The 21,244-nt window shown below is 39.5% G+C and overlaps 1 protein-coding gene across 2 annotated transcripts in view; it reads right to left on the bottom strand.

Annotated features, from left to right (window-relative positions):
• Positions 1–21,244, bottom strand: part of PTPRN2 (protein tyrosine phosphatase receptor type N2) — a 690,377-nt gene that overhangs the window by 79,736 nt on the left and 589,397 nt on the right. For both annotated transcript variants that reach the window (XM_076331912.1, XM_076331913.1), the window contains one exon: positions 8,739–8,933. In XM_076331912.1, coding sequence (XP_076188027.1) covers positions 8,739–8,933 — 195 coding nt within the window. The remainder of the gene's footprint in view (positions 1–8,738; positions 8,934–21,244) is intronic.

Genomic DNA, 21,244 nt, shown 5'->3' with positions numbered 1-21,244 from the left:
ATGTGTTGCATGTGCACATTTAATAAAAGAAGTACAGAAACGCGCTTCAACTTACTACACTGACAGCTACTAGAGCTTGGTTGCTATGTGCAGTAGGGTTACTGGATGTTCACGGGAATATTTTAGATAGTACAAACAGCCTGGTCAGAAGGAGGCAAACCTTCACATAATTCATCTTAAAAATAACGCAGTTGTGATACGTAGTCTGAGAAATATTTTTTGAAGACACATCAAATCCAGAAACCAACCATCTTCAACGGACATTAATGGATTTACTACTAACCAGACTGAGGACAGAAACGTTTTAGGACCTGGATGCCAGCCCTCATAGTCACTCCAAAAAGAAAAGGGCAGAGCATAATCCCAGAGCAGTAACAGGTCATGCTTGAAGGAGGTGATGCTTGTGAGCAGTTTGTCGCCCCTCCCTTCTATTCTTGGTTCAATGCAATGGTACAGCAAGCAGCCAGAAATGAGGCAACTCATAATTCTCCCCAGCTATGAATAGGGTTTTCTTGGCCAGCTGGGCAACGTAAAGCCGCATTAGCACACGAGTTTAGGACAAGAGGATGAGGGAGACACGACAGCACTGAGGGAGAGCTACCAGCTAGAAAAAACGAAAAGATGTTACTCTAGTCTGAAACAAAGGAAGAGTTATATAAAAGACAGAAATTCGTAGCAAAAGTATGTCTTTTACAAAGACATGGGGGATGTGGGGGTGGAATATTTGAGGGTAGTAGACTTTATCTGGTTTTGACCAAAAAGTAACATAGTCCTCCTTTATGGAACAGCAAATACTATGTCATCCACAAGCGAACTTCAGAGATTATTTTAATGTTTATCTCCTTATTTAAAAATGTTTCCACAGCTGTGTCGTGGGTGCGTATGTAAAATGTGATCGTCACAGGAGCATTTTGTCTGTGTCCTACACATTAAATTTTCCAAATACCACCCAAATTCTGATACCTTACTCACAAAACACTGCCAAGTTAAGGCCTAATCCCAGAAAGAGTTGCAGAAAGCAAAGTATAAATTTTTTTATCTTGCCCTGAAGATGAGAATAAACAGACTTTGTTGAATCCATGGAGGGATTAAGCTGCCTCCATTGCCAGTAGCATCTTAACCAGAGCACTTCCAATAACTTCTGCTGACATAGCCCTCGTGAAGAGAAGGAGCTCTCCAAAATACCGCTGGAGTTCTCCTGGGTATCTTAAACGGCAACTGGTGTAACAGTGCAAAAACACAGTGCCAGTATGATGTCCCTTCTTTGTAAGTACCATGAAGCAAGTCCCAGTTTCATCCTGGACTGTTACGTATTTTCAGAAGCTCTGAAGTTGTAGTCCCATTTACCAGACGTCATTTGATCTTAGCGGTGCATCATGTCTTGCAGCCTGCGTGAGCCATTTCTTTATCCCACAGTCAGTCAAAGCTCACCTCCTTCCCCTGTCTGAACTCTGCCGCCAGCTGAGAGAGACGTTGTAACATGTATTATCATCTTGGCCTCTTGCCTGAGAAGTCCTTCTGAACCACCCTCTTTCTAGTGCCCTTCTCCTTCTAAATAGGCATTTCCACCTGTTAGATCCAAAATATGATTAACTGCTACATCTGCTACAATGAATTATCAACAGCTTAATGCGTGATGTGAGCACGCACAATAGGACAAACACGGAGAAGAGCACTTCATTACTGAGGATGCGTTTGGAGCCAAAAGACGAGACCAGTAGCCTCCTGGACAAGAGTTCATCTCTGGTTTCTGCCACTAATGAGACTCTCAGAAGCAGCTGAGGACCCAGTAACATCCCTTGTCTTCAATCTGAAGTATCAAAACCCAGATCTTTTTCATTAAATGACCTCCTAGCATCTCTTGCTACTTGCTACAACCGGTACTTATCTTGCCTTGACATTTCCTGGATGTTCTCTAGAAATGGAAAAAAGCTGGGAGAAACAGAAAAAAAGCTAAGATAGCCACCAAGTTTTGTTTCAGCCATGGCAATGATCCTTTCTTTTTATTTTGTGCACATAGTTGCATAAGCTAGTTTTGTGTCAAATATTTCTCCCAATGTAACACTTTTAAAATTAGTGCTCTAGAATATTAATAGAAATGTTTTCTTCATCTTCCTACTAAAAGCCTTAGGGAATGATATAAGGTGGCTAAAAGTGTTCAACCAAAGGAGCTTAAACAAAGCTGGAATAAACACCTCACAGTCAAATGACGGACCAAGATGTCATCACGGAAATTTGGCAAGTTATTTCTAATCATGAATGCATTTGGAGAAAACAACCGACAGGGAAGAACTTAGGAAAAAAAAAAAGATTTTGAAATTAGTTTCATACCGTGTTCAAGAGGAATGTTTTTCTTGATTTAATACTGACTCTGTAATTGTCGTTATTTCCTAAGGCCCATAACAAGATTAATATAGAAAAAGGGAGGCAACTGAACATGAAACAAATAAAAATGGAAGAATCAAAGGGTAACTTGTTCATGAATATTTTTTCTGAGTTTTATTGATGAAATCTATGTAGTACATACATACATTTATTAGATTTATGGCTCTATTAGTATATCTGTTTTCATATGCAATGAGATTTTTTGCACTTTTCTTTGCAGCTTTTCTTTGTTCCTATATCTCAAGTCCTGGCTTTAAACAAACAGAGGCAAATATTTCAAAATAACTTAAACATTTAGGGAGGAAAAAAAACCTAAAATGAAGGGAGAAATGCCATTTCATCAGCAGAAGATCTTTCATGAGGCAACCAGCTCCACCTGTCCCTAAAAGCATGACAACTCAGGGAGAGAGGGGTAAAGATTTTCCCATCCACAGTATTTATGTCTTTTTGGGATATTGGCTATCTTGTCACTGAGTAATGTAATACACAACAGCCTTTTCCCTTGTGACTCCTCTCATCTGACTGTTCATGATGAAATGGCCTTTAGGGCCAAAGCCGCCTTGGGACTTACATTTCATGAGACTCCTACAACGATTTATACTGGCGCAGCTGAAAGATAAGTTGGGATTTAGATCCACTTAGCACATGTGTAAGGAGTTTATGCTTTTAGCTAAACTTTGTCACTGACTTGTTTCCCTTCCCATGTGAAGGAGGTTTTTTTTCTTTGTTTTCTCAGTTGTAAGCCTTTTTTAAACAGAGTATTTATAATCTTGAAATTCATAAAGAACTAAAGAGAAATTAATGGTGGTAGAAGGAAATGGTGGACAAAGAAAAAAATTTTAAAACCCACTAAATAATCAAACACACCATAATTGTGACAAAGACCGTGTTTTCTGTACCTGCACTCCTCACCTTTGTCCCTGCTAGCATTAATCTCTTCTGTGGCATGTGTCCCCGGGCAGTGCACTGCACTCACACACCGTGCATCACGCTCCTTCGCTCAGGAAGTGTTTTGTGTGTATATGGATTAAGCTCAAGGTGGAAAGTACACCTGCATCTAGCACAGTATCGGTCCTCACATGCTGGAGTTTCTCTCTATCTAGACAAGTGTGTTTAGATGCCTTTTGCTCCTGCTTTTATTGCAGCTTTAAGAATAAAATCAAGGAATTTCAGCAAAATGTGGTGCAGGATTTAACAAATATTTTTTCTTGTTGCAATGTGTCTTCTGTCACTCAGTTCTACACTCTTCCATATTCAATTAGAAGAAAATCTATAGCAGCTACTCCATAGAGTTCATTTCAAACAGAGTTTATTTTAAAAAATAAGAGTGAGGGAAAATTGCTTACAAACCATCAAAAAGTTACTATGCAGAGACTACAGGATACCAATGTTATCAAAAAAACCCAGGTTCAACCGTGGAAACTATTCCTTCCTTGTTACCCTTCTCAGTCGCACAACAATCCTGCCATTGACTGAGCATCAAAACTGAAGTGGATGCAAAATTCAACGTCTTGGGTTTGACTGGTTTCCCAGCAGCAGGTCTCCGTCCCATGTCCCCCAGTTCAGGTTGTGTCACCTTCTGGGACACAACCTATCCCAGAACTTTCTTTTGACATAAAGTTCTCATATAAGGCCATCCTTCACTTCTCTATGGGGAAAGTCCTTTTGGTTTTGCAGGCATATTGCCAAAGACAAGGGGATCATGCGGACTTACACCTCCTAGATGCGAGGCCCTAGATTTCAGTCTCTAGTTCATTTGCTCCCACTGCCTCGTTCAGCCCACTTATGAAACTTTCTTCTCCTTCTGAAAAGTACAGTACGCACAAACTATCACAGACTATTATTATTTCCAATACATATAGCAGTTTCATACCCTCAGGGAGAAGACTCCTCAGACTTCCAGCTTAAACAAGTACTGAAGAGGACCTTTTGTAAATTCACACTTCCTGAAATTCTGATTTATGTATAATGCTCCAAATTTTGCATGTCTGTCTTTACAAGGAAAATACCCCAAAACACGGAAAATCACTTCTGCTTCTGCAAATTCCCTCTCCTATACGGTATTCAGGTAACAACCTCAAAATGTTATCATCAAAAGCATACACCCCCTTCTTGCAGTACTGTTCTTCATTTAAAAACTCATAAAAGATTATAATTATTTTAACCAAACAAGCGTGGTAACATACGAAGCAGATGTGGGATCCAATCTACCTAACTCACGTGATGAACTTGTGCTTCAGCACGAACAAAAAAGACTCTTTCATCTAAACTGCAGACATCAATGGGATGGTGCAGGCACAACAGGAGGCCTCCCAAGAGAAGTCCACTCTCTGCCTAACTCTCTGGAGACCTTCATAGCCACCCACCCACTTCACCAGCTAGAAGGGGAATTTATGGACTCAAGTCAATAACACCACTTCATTAAGTGCCTAAAATGCAGGTATAAGGTAGGAGTCCAAGTCAGGGAGACTAAATCTCTCCTGGACACCTTCAACCCCCCCCTGGTTTTCTTGCTGGACTGAAAAGGGAAGTGTTGCACTTTATTAGGACTTCTCTTGGCGCTTGAAATATAGATGTACATATGTGAATAAAGGGGATGGATGGAAATCTATTTCTGAGTTCCTATCTTTTCCTTGCTGTGACCTTCCAAAAACCACTTGTTTTCTTGCAAAGCCAACGGTGACTGAAATGAGGGCACTTCTTTGTTGTTGCTCATGCTGAAACCAGCCAGTCAGCGCCACAAACACAACTGCATAAAACATGCTCCTCTAATTACACTTTCCAAAGTGCTTGGATCTTTTAGAAAGACAGAATCAGAAAGTGCCATATGGGCCATCCTCCTGCTATAAACGTGAGGAAAAAGAACGTGAAAAAGGAAAAAAAGCTCTGAATGTTGTTATCGCTGTCCTTCTGGGCCTCCGGAGTCCTCCCTGCTTCCTCCTGCCAACAGTACAAACTACCTCATGCTACTGTCAGCAGTGCAGAGACACTGTCTTTGCTCTACAGAAAGTGGCAGAAATGCAAGATTTTTCTCTTTGAAATTCTGGTTTCAGTCTAAGTGAGGAGACTGCCCCACAGCCACATGGCCTTGGAAGATTCCTGGTTTCTCCAGACCTCGAGTACTATAAATGATGGGCTAACCACAAGTAGCACATCCTCCAAGAAAAGCGTACCTGTGGCCAACCACAAGCTCCAATAAAGCCAAAGCTGAGGTGGCTTGGATATCACTTCAGGTATGACCTGCTAGCATTTTCCAGCAAATTAAACAGCTTTACAGAAATGTTTCTGACCAACATACCTCTGAGCAAGATTACATGGAGTCATTCAGCAGTCACAGACACATTTCTTCTAAGCAACTTTCATTAAAGATTTATTCTGTTTATAAATCAAAATAAAATATTTCCTGCTGCCACTTTACACAGTAATCCACTGTTTTATTTTCTCTGGGGAGGTCCTGGCACCTACGAACAATAAAGACTGAGGAGCCCTAGCTCAGCTAACTGCTACTTCGCTGCACACTGTGGAGCTGAAAAACACATTTACAGACCGGTAAGTGCATTTACCCTGCAAAGCAGATGGCATTTGTGATTGTTACTAGGCCCCTTGCTAATATTTCTCATTGCTTTTTTAGGCACTGAGATTTTTTTCACAGAAAATATCTACAAAATTTAAAAGATAAGAGGATTGTGGTAGCAGGAAATGGGGAGAAATAGAAAACTTCTTGTATTGAATGGTATAAAAGTTGCGAAGTAGCCCCTCGCTCTCCTCCACTGGTAGCTGCAGGGCAAGGGGAGGGAAAGCTCACCTCTGGCGAGCCTCTTCTATTGCTGAAGTCCAACAAGCCACAGCATCTCCAGAGGGAGAGAAATTCAGGCAAATAAGGTATTACAGGTATGTGCATTTATTTTTGAGCAAAACATAAATTGGGTCAGCTCTCTGGTTTCAGTGTGACCCACAGTGACACAAAACACGAGCATTTCTGACCAAGTCCAATCATCTGCTTCAGTGCTGTAGCTGAGCGATGCTGATCTTCCCATGTAAACCTAACCTAGCTTCGCCTGCAGCAAATCTTGAATTTACGGTTTAACTACTTCCCTTAAGTAAACATCCCACTGCCTGCCTGACCCTCCTATTAGGCTTGCCCTGATATCCAAGCTAAATGCGTCCTTTCGATTCGAACCCATATTTTCTTCCTAATTGTATCATCTGCGTCCATTAAGAACAATTTTTCCCCATCCTGTATTTCAAAGCACATAAGCAGACTCCCCTGAATCCCTGATTTTTGTTTGTTCAGTTTAGACTAAACAAATCAACTATTTTTACTCTCTCTGTGTGGTTGGTACTCTCAAGACACTATAGCATTTCTTTTACCCTTCTTTGAACCCTCACCATCTAAGATATAACATATGCTGTTAGATAGCTAACATATGTATGAGTTCATCCAGGGTTAAACAGGATTGACTGAATTATGGACACTGAACACCGTTAACAGTGATCTTGACCAATCTGACTGTTTTTTAAAGTTTATTTATTGCCATATGAAGACAATTCTTTCTTGCAATTTTGCAGAAATTCCCAGAGCCAGAATAAGTGGTTCCCATATGCAACTTTCTCTCCTTTAAGCTTGATTTGGTGATTTTTTTATTTTTCCCAATAATACAACTGAAAACAATTTTGCTCAATTTAAAGTGGTTGAAACTGTTTGGAAATGTTAAATGCATATTTCCATCTACATAGGAAATTTTGCTCTTATTTCCATACAAATATATTGCCTTAGAACCTTACGACAAGAATTTGTACTTATTTTGAGGTTGGGCAATTGGAGACCTTCTTTTTTCCCCAAAGCATTTTAGTTAACTATGAAAGGAAATCACATGAATTTTAATTCTGGTTAGGCAAAAGTGGGACAGTAAAAACTGTAACAAATGATTTTCTGTCATGGGAGCAACCCTTCCAAACTGCACTTGTATACAAGATTTTAACATAATACTTAATTAACTCCTTTTTGGGGGGGAATTGGCAGGGGCAGGGGAAGAAGCATTTACTTAGGATGAAAAACTCCAATGAAGCATCTGGTTTACAATCCTGCCCTGCTTTTGCTCAGTTTTATAGCTGACCTGATGAAGGCTGAAGGAGGTCAGTAACTTGGCTGAGGTCAAATGAGCTCTTTGGGTTTTGCCTGCCTTCATTCCTTTCTCCATTACGTGGGGTGACTTATAAGAAGTTGAAAAATATCTGAGAAGATAGTACTTTCCAATATCAGCCCAGAAAAAGAGAGAAAGAAGTTGAAAAATTATGACCCAAAAGTATGGCATGGTGGAGAGAAGTTTTCTTCTGAGAGACCTCACTGGTGAGTCTTCTCAGCGGTGCGTAAATAAACCAACAGGGAAGTTTCCAAAAGCACGACAACACTACCAACTGGAAAGGGTGCTTACTTTAGATCAACCATACGAATACATAGCAGAAATCAAATATAGAAAGCAAAATAACACCTGACTCATCATCTTCACCCTCACCTAACTTCTCAGCTAATTTCGATGCACGCTACAAAGACAGTAAATATTTAAAGAAGGAGGAAAATAAGGCACAAAAAATGGGGGATTACTCTACAGCTCTCCCAGCAGGACGCTAACAGAGAGAGACAGAAACAAGCTGCAGCCAGTCCCAACCACTGGACTCTGACTCTGACATACACACAGATATTCACGTGTCCATCTTCTACACTGATACTGGTCGCCAAGTCGTGTTTGGAAGTAACCCAAGTTTTCCAATGCAGACTCCCATCAACAGAATATATTTGGATCATTTCAAACATAGAAGAGATCCAGCTTGGAAGAAATTCAGCCAAGGACAACAAAATTCAGGCAAGGCTCAAAATTCAGATCCCTTTTCTAAGGATAATGGAAAACAAATTGCTCCATATCACTAATATTCTGTTGCCTTCTCAGCTCAGATACCTCCGCACACCGAAGGTACATGAGAAAAAACAGCAAGCTGATCAGAAATTTAGCAGTTTTCTTCAGTTGTTCAAGCTGAGGTAAACATAAATTAATAGGACAAAAGAACAACACAGGGCTTATCTTTTTTAAAGCAAGCATGCAAACAATTCGTATGTCCAAGATAAAAGAATGTTCTCCAGAGAGGAAAAAACCAATATAATGAAAAAGAAATGGAAATAAAAATCCCTTTAGTTTTAATTATACAAAGCTAAGGTTACCAACGAAGCTCAGGAATATTTTTTACCTGTGAAAAGACAGCTTCCCTTTCTTTAAAAGTTATCTCTTTCCAAAAGCTGAGCAGGTACCTTAAATTCTGACAAAATTTCTTGTGCCGTGAAGACAAAAATGCCTTACCAAGATCATGTGACCGGTGGAGATGTCCATGTTGGACTGGACTGGCTCCTCGCACCAGGACGACGTGCTGCTCCGGGCCGAGGGGCTGGGAATGGGCCCATCGCTAAATTGTGAGGAAACGCTATTTATTCGAGAAGCATGCAGGGGCTCCGGGCGATCAGATGTTTTCACTGCCATGCGCTGACGGCATAGCTCCTAGAGAGAGAAAGAGGAAGAAACAACCTACGGTTAACAGTAATTACAGGATACAGTCTACTAAAGACATATGATTTACAATATGTTTCCAGGGCTGGAAGTGTTTTCCCCCTCACTGCAGTGATTTTTTGGAGGCTGTCTGTTCTGTTAGGCACATCTACAAAGAAACACTCAATGAAATTACTATACAATGACTACCCTAACCTTTCAAAAGTGTTATTATGACTGCACGCACATCTCCTTTTAGATAACCAAAAACAATATTTTGGAGCTTGTCTTCTCTAACAGATAGCCTTTTTCCCCCCTAATATCGCCCCGCGTTCTGCGAAGCCACTTTTGAATTGCACAACCTCCTGAAGTTAATGGGGTTGCACGGGAGTAATTGAGAGCGCTGCTTGGCCCTGGATATGCAAACTCAGCAAGCTCAAGGCAACTGAATTGATGTGCTCTCCAGTATAAATCCTGGTTGATAGATGCCTCATTTCTCTTCATTAAAATAGCAAACTCACAACACTTCCTCCCTGATGTGGGGCAGAGAGGATGAAGAATGACGTTAACGAAGAATAAAAGCAGAAATCTGTCATTGTATTGTTTAAGCAGCTTTGGCGAAGAAAGAAAATTCAAGCTATCACACACGCTAATGCAAGCCCTGTTAAAACACCGAAATAGATCGCACTGGGAATACGTATTTTCAGTTGCTGCCCTGCATAGAATTCACGCAAAAATACAGAATTCTGGTTAGGTAACAGAAAATCCTGCTGGTAAAACCAACTCCTTACAGTACAAAATTCTGACTCTAATGGGATAAACAGACCCACAGTTAACACCGTCATTGTTATAATGCTTTTAGAATCAGCTGTGTGGGGTGAAATCCCAGACAGTATAATAAAATTATCATTTTTTAACATATGTCTATTGTCCATGAGAGATACTTGGCTGCCTGTGGCGCACAGCAAGACCAGCTAGTCCATAGTATCTGGACATATTGCACACGCGGTGTGGTTACACATTTGTCTCAGATTACTCATTCTGCACAGACGAGTACTAAGAGCACAGTCTCTTGCCTCAGGCTAACAAAATAATACAGTCTGAAGAATTCATACTGTTGAAATGCCATGGCTTCTGTTTTCTTATTCATTGATAATATAGTTGCAGCCCAAGTGCCATCAGTAGGATGATCTGAAAACCTCCATATATCAAGGGCAATAAAATCTCCTTTTCAGACAGGAGTTAGAAAGATAACTTTAAGACTATATTGTTTTTTTCTTTTTAACCTTGCAAACTTTAGGACACTGAAGAGGGATCCTAATCCATGCAGTAGCAAGCATTCAAACAAACCCACTAAAACCATTATATTGAGTCTCCTCTTGCCACCACATGGCAACGATTAGAGACCCCTCCAAACATTTTCTTCTACCAAAGCTTCTGTTTGACTTGCCATTAGAGATGCTTATGTGGAATTTTACTATTTTATGGCGTGTAATACATTATATATATATATATGCACGTACAAATTAAGATACACTGAGACAAAATTCGTATCATATATAAACAGGATATATTTTGTTGTCCATTACAAAAATACAGTCAACAGAAGTTTGGGAAGCACAGATTACTCCTTGTATGTGGTGTCAGTTGTTAGAATAACTGTACAGACTGTCCCAAGTGAAACTTCTACCTGACTCCATCACTGCATTTTGTATATTTATTAATTTCATCCATGCCATGTAAGAATTTTTTTGATTTTTACAAAAAGTAAGGTTTTTTCCACACTTGACTAGAATGTTTTCTGTCATTTGGTACCTTCGTTACTTCCTACTGACCTTAACAGGAAAAATATTAGGAAAAAAAATTAAACTTCAAAAAGATTTTGAAATTGAGTCACATATATTAGTGTTAGATAGGTCAGTTAAACTATCAGTATTAAAAACAAGACTTTTTAATAAAGGGAATAATGTTATTGTATTTCCTTTTTTTAAATACAGGGACAAAGAAAAAAAAATCTCCTTCATTTCTCTGAAGGATCACACACGTCATAAGAAAAGATAGTAATAGTCCAAAATGGCTATTACTAACCTCAGAATGACCTTGACGTAGTGTAATTTCAAATCCCTGCTTTTAGCAGATTTTGGGAAAAGTGTAACAGTGTGGAAACTTTTTAGACAGAAAAATAAATCTACAGAAAACCAAAAAGCTATTCAGATGTTTAGATATCAGCCATTCTCAGAGGGAATGGTTTACTGGACTAGGCAAAAGTATAATAAGTAAAGGTATAAAAATATGTAGTCTATCACATAACTGCTAAAAGGATGTGTCTTCTGGCTAGCATGCCACGTGGCGTAGATACGAATTTATTATATTCTAATAGACATCCTGCCACTTGACTCACCCCAACTCTGTGCTAACAATAGCATTTGTACTCAAACAGGATCTTTGTTTTTAAGTTGATCTGTTCCTGCTGCTCATATCCTGCCTCAAGTCATAATCTTCTGCTTTTACAAGTGGTTGCTGTGGAAAGGATTATAGACCTCTGCTAACAAAAAAGAATTGGGATCAAGTGAACTCTAACAAATTAATATACCATTTTTACGCAAATGATAATGACAAACAAGCAATATTACAGCCAACTGGTTCTGGAGTAGATTAACCTCCAACTAAAAAGAATGTTTTGGACATAAAGTATTTAATATGTTACTAAGAAATGTTCTTTTAAAACTAAGTTTAACATGTTCAAGGTTCTCATGAAAGAAGGTAAAGTTGAGAAACACAAAAACAAATATAAATGAGTTTAAAAAAAAAAAGTAACCTGATCTCAAATATTAACATATTTCTTTCCTGACATATATAGAACCAAAACAATTATTCCCAGAACTGCTGTAACTGTCAAATACCTTAAACAAAGCAACCACGTCACTGCACACCGCTATAAAAAATGTTTAATGTAAACAGGAAGGTCAAATCATAGTTGTAGCAAAAACACCACTGAATTTCTTGATTGGTGTTTTAAATCTCCAAGACAATGGGTTTTCCCCTGCCTGTAAACAGAAGTTTTTTGTTTGAATTTATTTCCAGATTGGTCTAATGGCCCTTGACAGCTCTTCCTTCCCCCACTCCCAGCCAGCCCAGCCCAGGCTGAGGAACCTGCCCCATCCCCACGTGCACATCAGCCGTCTCAGAACACCTACAGCTTCTCCTTCTTTCAAAGCCACCTCTCTGTTAGCCAAACCATTTCAACTCCTGGCTGGGTTTTTAGCCTAGCACTGCAGGGATAACAGAGTTAACACCACCACGTATAAAAGCTTTGATGCATGGGGCGTTTTGGGAGCCAAATGGGTTCCTCCAGGACATATGGACTAGGGAGGTCCAGCTCAGAGCAGGGAAATGTCTAAATGTGGGATTTGGATTTGCTTCATCCTTGAGATGGTCAGCAATGTCCCCGTCCTATGAAAGGCATTGGGCATAGTGGGGTCTCAACGTGTGGGGTGTTTCACACTGGGTGCTCTCAGGTAAACACCATTCCTGGGCACTTACAGAGGTGGCGTCACTTCATAAGCACACAAAGCCCTAGATGGTTAAGAGCCTCATTAATATGATATCTGTTACCTGTACTCTACTCTGCACACTCAGGTATGCTCTTCTCCGCTCTCCAAAATCTTTACTCTCATAAGCATTTAGCAAATCAGCCATCTACCAAACCACAATTAGAATTTAAACTTGACTAAAATGTCAAAGCTGCAAACTGTGAGAATGACATGAGCTGTATTTCTGTATCATTTCAGCACGTACACCATTAAAAATATTCTCTAAGAATGAATTCAATTTACTGCTGCACTTCTATATTTAGTCGAGTGGCTGAGGCTATTTCTGCCATACTGCGACTCAGTAATGTCTAGCCGTTGTTTGTGTACAGTTCGAGTGCCATTCTTCATTTAAAAACATCATTTACACCTAAAAAAGCAATCATAATGCATACAGTGAAATATGAAGAAATGATCCTCCTGACCCTTCGGGCTACGATCTAATGGATGGGTTGGACGTAAACATTTATTTAAAAGGTAATTTGAAGTTTATGACATTATTTCCCATCACATGGGAATTGCTATCATACTGAGGCACTTACTCTGTTTTTTATTTCCCAACATTTATTATCAAACTTATGTGGTGGTCACATGCAGTATATAATGGAAAAGTAATATCGCTGTGTGACAAAAAGTGCCATAACCAAGATAAATATTCTGTAAATGAGTTCAAAGTACAGCACAATGATCATCTGTAGAGAGCTTTTTATTTGAGACATAATTGATAACCTTAAACAAACCATAAACAGTGTTCTCAGAAAACCCCTGGACCTCTTCCAATGAGGTTTTAAAGTGTTCCTAATACTTGGTTGTTCTCAGAGAGACAGGGAGAAGCACAAAGCAACAATTATTTCCCCAGGTACAACAAATGGATTTTCAAATCCATACAGTCCACTTATGAATGAACCACACTGTGGCATAAATTTATTTTATCCACATTTAAAGAAGGGCATTAAGAGACTTCTTGCGCCTAATGGACAACAACCCACATGGATGGAGAGCCAGCATTACCACTATGTTTTGTTAGATGGGTCTCTGAACTTGAAGAGATGAGTAAGAAACTCTCCTCTCAACCAAGGAGGCATCAAGTCTGTTCAGAAATGAACCCCACGGTTACTGCCCAGTTCTGGTTTAGAGATGCAACCTGCTTACCACCAGAAGTGTTAGGCCACCCCTTCCGGACGTCCCCAGCCAGTGACGGCAGCAGCATTTGCTGCCACTTGGCTTCATGATGCACAGCAGCCATTGGCGTCACAGAAGGGAAAGACAGCAAACAATAATTTGGAGAAATTTTTATCTTCCATCAAGTTCAACTAATACAGTAGGTATCTGGAAAATCCATTAAGACCACAGAGTTTACTAAAACGTTTGGTTTTGGAGAGAAATCTATGTATACGCCCTAGTAAGGACTAAGAGTATAGGCAAGCATGGAACTAAAACCAGCTGGAACTGAGGCTTGAATGGTCAATATTGAATCTTTTCCCTTGTTTTATTTGCAAAAATAGAATTTGAAAACCTCAGGGTGGCACGTTACAAGCAGGAGACCTGACCTGAGCATCCCGGTTAAGAGACGGCCAACGCGCACCTTGGCTTTCCACTCATGACTCTTAAAGATGAGCCACTCCACCTCAAAGCTGCCTCCAGAGAGGATGTTGCTGTTTATTAAAATTACTACTTAGTGCGAATGCACTATGCAATATCTTCAGGTAGTCTGAGTCCAGCCACCGACCACTGCACGTGAATCATTCTCATCTAGCTGGTTCCAGGGGCATTATAAATGAAGTTGTTCAGTCCAAAGTAAATGAAAATAGCTTCATATCTAAAATACTGCTCTTCTTCCCCAGTCACATTCACCTCAGATCTGCTTAATAGGAGCCTCAGACCTGAGGGAAATTCCAACTTTCCAGTTTATTTAGAAAAAGAAATACAATTTCATTACTATATCTTAATGAAAGTGATCTATTTTTGTAACTGATCCCCAAATTTACGTAATTCCAAAAATAAAGTCCAGGGAATAGGCCTAACGTTTCCACGCTTTTAAAAATCTTTAGCTTAACAAATTCAAATGGAAATCACCTGAGCTAGTCCAGAAACAAGTGTGGCACAATTATTTTCAGAATTAACAAAATACAAGAGAGAATAAACCCTTCCATGGTAAAATTATTAAGAAAATGCAGAGACATTAGACAAAGAAATTACTGTTTATTAAAAGTGATAGCTGAGCGTACACCAAGCCCTTTCAACCTGATCTGCCTAATATTCTATCAGAAACAAATCTGCTTAAGCAGGCATGATCACAACAGCAGTGTATTCATTTTACATGTGAAACAAAATTGTTCTGTAGAAATTTTAAATTAAAAATGCTAACTATTATTTCTAAAGGATTCAAGGCTATACTTTATAATAAAATATATAATGAAAACTAAGAATGTATGTAACCTTTTATATGCTAGGTATGGAAGAATAAGATCTTTAAAAATGCTTTTCTTCTCAGCTTTAATACACTTCATTAAATAGTAGCCTCACTTTCCTTTAAATTAAGGAGGCATTATTCACAGGATGAGCTGAGGTCTGCACGTACAGCATGGGTTTAACTGTTCTCCTATGCATGCAGTCATAACACAGTGAGATTTAAAAAATGGAAAAATAAGGTAAGCTCATTTTTTTAAACAAATGAATCTAGGACGACAAACATCATTATTCTCTAACTAAATTTGCTTAGTGTTACTACAGGGTGAAGCTAAAGTCATTTGGCTGCCTTTGTTTTGCCTTTGCATGCTTAATATGCTTGCAGGTGTTATAAATTTAACTTTAACTTATTTACTGTGTTTATAGCTCTGGGGATAATTACAGCTTTATTACCATTTATTTTTGAGTTATTGAAACATACTTGCAAGCTGTAGTTTCATTTTAACATACTTTTTGTCCAGGAGTAAAAGAGCTGTTTACATATGTGGACTATTTGTACATATATTTTCTATCCTTGCCAGAAAAGGCAACTGCTGAGATCAGTGTGCCTTCAGAGGAGGAACAAAGGGAGATATTGGAACAATGTTTGAGAGTAATATTTTGAAAGACACAGCATCAAACTTATCATTACATATCCATACTCTGTACAATTCATATTTATCTAGACTTGTATGTGATATATCTTGGGAGGGGGAAAAAAAAAAAAAAGAACGTAAAATGTATTTATTTGATTGTCAATACAGCCTTAGCCTGTCCAGTTCAGTTTGCTCTCTGCCCTCTCGTACTGCACCACCCTCTGTCTATCTGGATATAACTCTGAGTCTCAGTGTAGGGTTTTGCTTTGTTTGGTTTTTAAATGACCTAAAAGGCAGGGCTGCTGTTTCTCTTTGAGAGCATTGCAGTCAAACACAGGCTTGAGACTCATTTTCCTAATAAAACCCCAATTTTGATTATGCTCTGTGAAATTAAAAATGTCAATTATTTTAGCATTCTGAATGTTTCCTGGTGGTGACTCACGTAATTACGATTCCCCTTTCTTCATGTACACAAAGAAAGCAGAGGCCATGCAGGAGGGGAAAGGCAAAGAAAACATGGCTATCTTACATGGAAAATTACTCTTCCTTTATTTGTATTTATTTGTTTTATTCCCTCTCTTTAAATTCAAGCATTTGCACAGTCTTATCCTACTAAATCAAACAAACAAAAAGCCATCAGAGTCTTGTACACATCTCCAGAAGTCCAGTAGACATGAAAATTCCTGGCTTGCACAGAACCGAAGACACTGACTATGCAATACAGCTTTAAGGAAATATTTTTACTTTAATTCTTTCAGTAACCTCTCATCAATGAGGTAGACATCTAAACAGCCCAGAAGCTCCTGGAGGAGGGAGAGGTCTTTTGTGTTGCCAAGGAAGACGTGACAGCATAGGTCTAATGATATTTCCCTGAAATAACGGTAGTGTGTTTTCCCTGCTATCCATGCCAGGAAAGCACAGGCATCTTTGGGGATAATACTGCTTTCCAGAGGATCAGTGAAATTTGAAGACCATGTTTAGGTTACTCTACTGGGGATTTTTTTCCTATACAAAGACACAAGAGACCACTCTAACTGGGACTGTGTAAGTGAATACGACAGGTTATATCTTTGATTTCTAAAAGAAGGAAGAGTTTTATGAAACAGATGCCTGACTTAACATGACTGCAGTATGCTGGAGTTTACAGATAGAAGACATACGAAGAAAGTTCATGTTTCTTTAAACTGATTTGAACTGGTATTTTCCCTGCATAATGACATCATGGTCATAATGACATCATGGTGGTTTCTCTCAGGATTTAAAGAGACTACCTGGATGCCTCCAAGGAAACCAGGGACTATTTCTAATAGGAAAGATCTGCAAACCCTAGACCTGAAGTTGCCTGAGATCTACTCGTGTAAAAGCACCCAGGTTTTTCTCAGGGTGTCCCTGACAGTGTCTGAGCATTACTGGTCTTGCAATTCAGACAACTGTAATTCTGGAAGCAGCGCGATATGAGATTGACCTACCTGCCACAAAAAAAAAAAAAAAAGAAAAAAGAAAAAAAAAGAATATATTTTTTTGGTTGTTTCAACCAATGTTGGTTTCTAAATTGCATTTCCCACATTTCAGCTGTGGTTGCATGTAGCGTTTTACAAGTATATGGTAAGTATGAAGCTGGGAGAGGAAAGATTTCTTAAGGTGTAACTAGACAGAGAAAGATAATGAGTAAAACAAACTTCACCTTTTCCAGATTTTGTTCATCTTAACTAACTCAAATACAGGCTCATGAGGGCACAGCTGCTTCTTAATATGGATTTGCACAGTAAATTCACCGCTAGCACAGCGAGAGCCATACAGCACAGTATGGGTTACAAATAAACCATAGTAATGATTGAATTAACCTGAAAGGCCACGCAGAACCATGTGCAAATTCATCATGTATTTTGACTTTGTCTAACCCACCCAAAGCCCGACCAGCTTCCAGCAGATGCCTGCGCTCTAAAAGATAACTGCCACAAATGTTTCCTTTTCCACTCCCAGCGTTTATAGTTGCCTGGGGCCCAAAGCAGGCAAAAAATGCAGTCCCAAGCCAGCTGTAGTTTCTCAGGAAAGATATACATTAAGGCTGTGTAGTCCACTATTTTATTGCCCGGCAGGACTAAAAATGGGAGATCATTTCTGCTAGAAATAAGAATTCCCAGCTCACCAGCAGGACTCAGCATGCACTTCTACCTCGGAAAGAAACAAACATATAGCCACAAGTTTATGTCTAAAAATGTTATTTTACTCCGTTGCAAAGATTATTATTGCTTCTCCTTAAGTCTGTGTAACTGTATTCATGGTAACAGAGGTACTAAAAACAGTCAGAGAAATACAAAAAGAAGTCCTAAAACCTTCTAAAAACCTCAAATACTTTTTCTTCCTAGAAGGTGGCTAAACACGTAAGAAGTGATGCTGGGATAAGGAAGTATTTATCAAGGATGGCCATCAGCGACAAATTTTTTTTCATAACGTCATCTATCATGACAGTCGAAATTGCCAGTCATTACCCTCTCCTGATTTAAAAACTAAAGTCATTGCTTTCCACCCATTCCCCACTGAAAATAAAAATGAAATCACTCTTTTAATTCTGCTAGGAAGAACAAATGCAAATTTTGTGAACGAGGACACAGTGTAAAAAGAAAAGGATCTATAAAGCACAAAGCTGCTAGTAAGTCAGAGCAGGTTATTATGAGCAAAAAACTTGGTAATGCAGAGAAACTCTCCTAAACTATGGAGAAAAACAGTATGTATGAGTTCCATCATGTCTCTGAGAACAGACACACACACAAAAGTCTTCAAGGATTAAAAAAGTTGGCCAATATTTCTAGACATTCACTTTATAGTTACAGGAGAGACTGGAAAAACTGAGAGGGTTTTTATACTCAGTACTGATGGTCAGAGATACAGGGAGACTTCACATTTTGGAGAAAACAGCAACAACAGCAAAAATGCACGTTTCTCTTGGGCTCTCCCCTGCCTCTCCGTACAACTGTGCTCTCAACCGCATCACAGGCACTGCCCGCCTGGAGGAGAGCTGCAGACCTCCCTGCCATCCTTGACCTGCCATGGCACCGCTTACAGTAAATACCCTGCAGCAGCAGCAAGGAGTTAATGTGTGTGTTTGCTTTCAAAGAAAATAACTTCCTTGGCCATCGCTGAAGCTCCTGGGTTCCCCTTTGCCAACTCGCGCAGGCACAGGGGTTGTTAATGCCACCCCAGGCCTCTCCAGCAGGCACCAGTTTGTCTGCAAGGACCACCACGGGAACGCTGCCGGAGAACACATACAAGGCAGGCACACTCCTAAAACGGTCACATCTGAACTTTGGATTATTTTAAGACCTGGGGCATGAAGTTACAGACATCTTCTAAAACATCATCAGCTATTTTATTACCTAGAATATTTTTTCTCACGTGCTTCTTTGGTTTTTGAGATTCCTGCTTACAACTTGTGCATCAACAACTTTCTGCAGAAATAGTGTTGCGTGTTGCAGTTGTATTATGCAGATAGCTTTTCCTCTATTAGTCTTTTATTTTATGTTTAATATAACTGAATGTCTTTGCCCTGGTGCTAGACAGAAGACAGAATAAGAGTTTCACTCTTTCTTCAGTTCCTCATTTTACATACTTTTTTCCTTTTCTACGCTGCCACTTGTTACTGTTTTGGAAGAAATAATCTGTCTTTTCAATCTCTCTTCATATGAGTTTTCCATGCCCTTAATCATTCTTGTCACCTTTTCCTCACTTCTTCTATTTCTGCAGCGTTCCTTCGGCGATGGAGTGACCAGCACTCACAGAAGCCTCAAGCATTGATTTATACTTAATTAACTTCTAAAGCCCTCAAACAAGCAAACAAAATTATTAGTCAGCAATGCCTGGAGAGCCATTGGGTTGACCCAGACCTTCAAAAAGAAGCTGAAATTTGGAACAGCTTGCTAGGCAACCCTTCTGTATGTTTTAACTTCACACCCAGGAGCTTTCCAGTGAGGTTAATTAGGAATTGCAGCTCTTTATTTCACTCTTGCGGGTGACAGTATATGGAATTTACATGCTCACATTCCCATTTTACTGTATATATTATTTCCCCAGAGTACAGAGGGAGATGCTGTATGACATAATTTCACCATATAACATGAATTTACATATGTAGATTGTTCTTGCTCCTAAAACTACATTCAGGTCCATGACATTTCTCCTCGGATCTTACGTGGATAGCCAGCCACTGACATCTGTCACTGTGATCCACTGCAGCAAAACCTCTTCCAGCAAATCACACCATCTCACTCCACATGAGGCATTTTTCTTTCACAGGAAGCCAGGATGAACTCCAGTTAAGAAGCTGGAAAAAGGTCAAATCCAAGTTTCTTTTCCCCACACTGTCAGAGAAGCAGCAGCATACTGAATTTTTCCTTTTCATCTTTCCCTCTTTCTTCTATTCATAGTGGGAAAGATCAATATTTCTCCGATGTGAATATTCTGCCTGATACATTTTTGAAGATTAGGGGGATGTTCAGACCAGCAGTACTAGAAAATGGGTAGGGTTGGTAGTTATGGATCTACTACAGCCCACTTCAAACCATATACTTCTGCTGTTGTCAGACAGCACGACCAAGGAAAAGCCTTCCCACCTGCATGAAATGCATATATCTCCATGTTAGGTAACATTTGATGAGAGGAAAGTGGGTGGCTTTAATCAGTCAAGGTAAGCCTGTAAACTCAATACCAAAAGTGAGTTTCATCATGATAATGATGAGCTGTTCCCACTTTGGAGAGCAAGATCAGCCACTTCTGAGATCTCTGAGATGCTGCCAGAACAGAGTTCTGCAAAGCAGCAGCACTCCTATGTAGAAGGAAAAAGCAGGAATCATCAAGAAGCCTGCAACTATGTTAGCAAGACAGGAAAACAGAAAAATAAAAACTGCACCAAAAATGAATAGGATTTTATCAGTATGAAATATTAAAAATTTAACAAACTATTGCCCTGATCAAAATCTGTGCTGGTTCAGAATGCAGTCATCCCAAGCAAATATCAATAAAACATCACTCATTTGTCTTTGGCAAAAAGTCTAGAAACTGGTCAGCAAAGCTTAGAGAAAATCTCATGCATTTTCTGCTTTGGATAAGCCACCTACACTAAATTTGATTTTCTCCAATTCAAAAGCTATTCTCTCCCATCCCCCTCCAAATTAATTTTGGTTCTTTGAAGAATTTAACTTCTAGGAGTGTTCTTTTACAGTCCCCTTCTTCAGTCTTGGTTTAGTTGTTTTGTAAGAATACAAGTGATGAAAACTGGATCTGCATGCTGAAAGCTGAGAACCTGAACTGGAAGATGAAGAGCTGCAGGAATGCCCCAGCTGACTTACGCTGCAGTGACATACACTGGTGCTATGAGAGCTTAGAACCTGCAATAGCAAAAATCACAGTACAAAGAAATCAGCCGAGCTGTCTCGGTCCTTTACTGTACCTTGCTGCTGTGCATTAACCCAATCAAATTTTCTTTTACTGCTTCTTAAACTGCTAGAAAGCATTTAGATCTCTGTTGTGCATGTAAATATATGAAAAGGAAAACATCTTGGATAGGAGGTCCTCATCCCTGGAGCTATAGCTTTGTCCCTGTTGAGAAGAATGAAATGAGGCCTCTTGTCCAGTCAACACAAGTCACATCCTCAACATCCAACTCTTTGTAGTTCTGCACACAGGCCATCCA

This window comes from Aptenodytes patagonicus, chromosome 2, assembly GCF_965638725.1.
Source record: "Aptenodytes patagonicus chromosome 2, bAptPat1.pri.cur, whole genome shotgun sequence".
Lineage (NCBI taxonomy): Eukaryota > Metazoa > Chordata > Aves > Sphenisciformes > Spheniscidae > Aptenodytes > Aptenodytes patagonicus.
The sequence above is the reverse complement of the archived record's forward strand: the minus strand, read 5'-3'. Positions and strand labels throughout refer to the sequence as shown.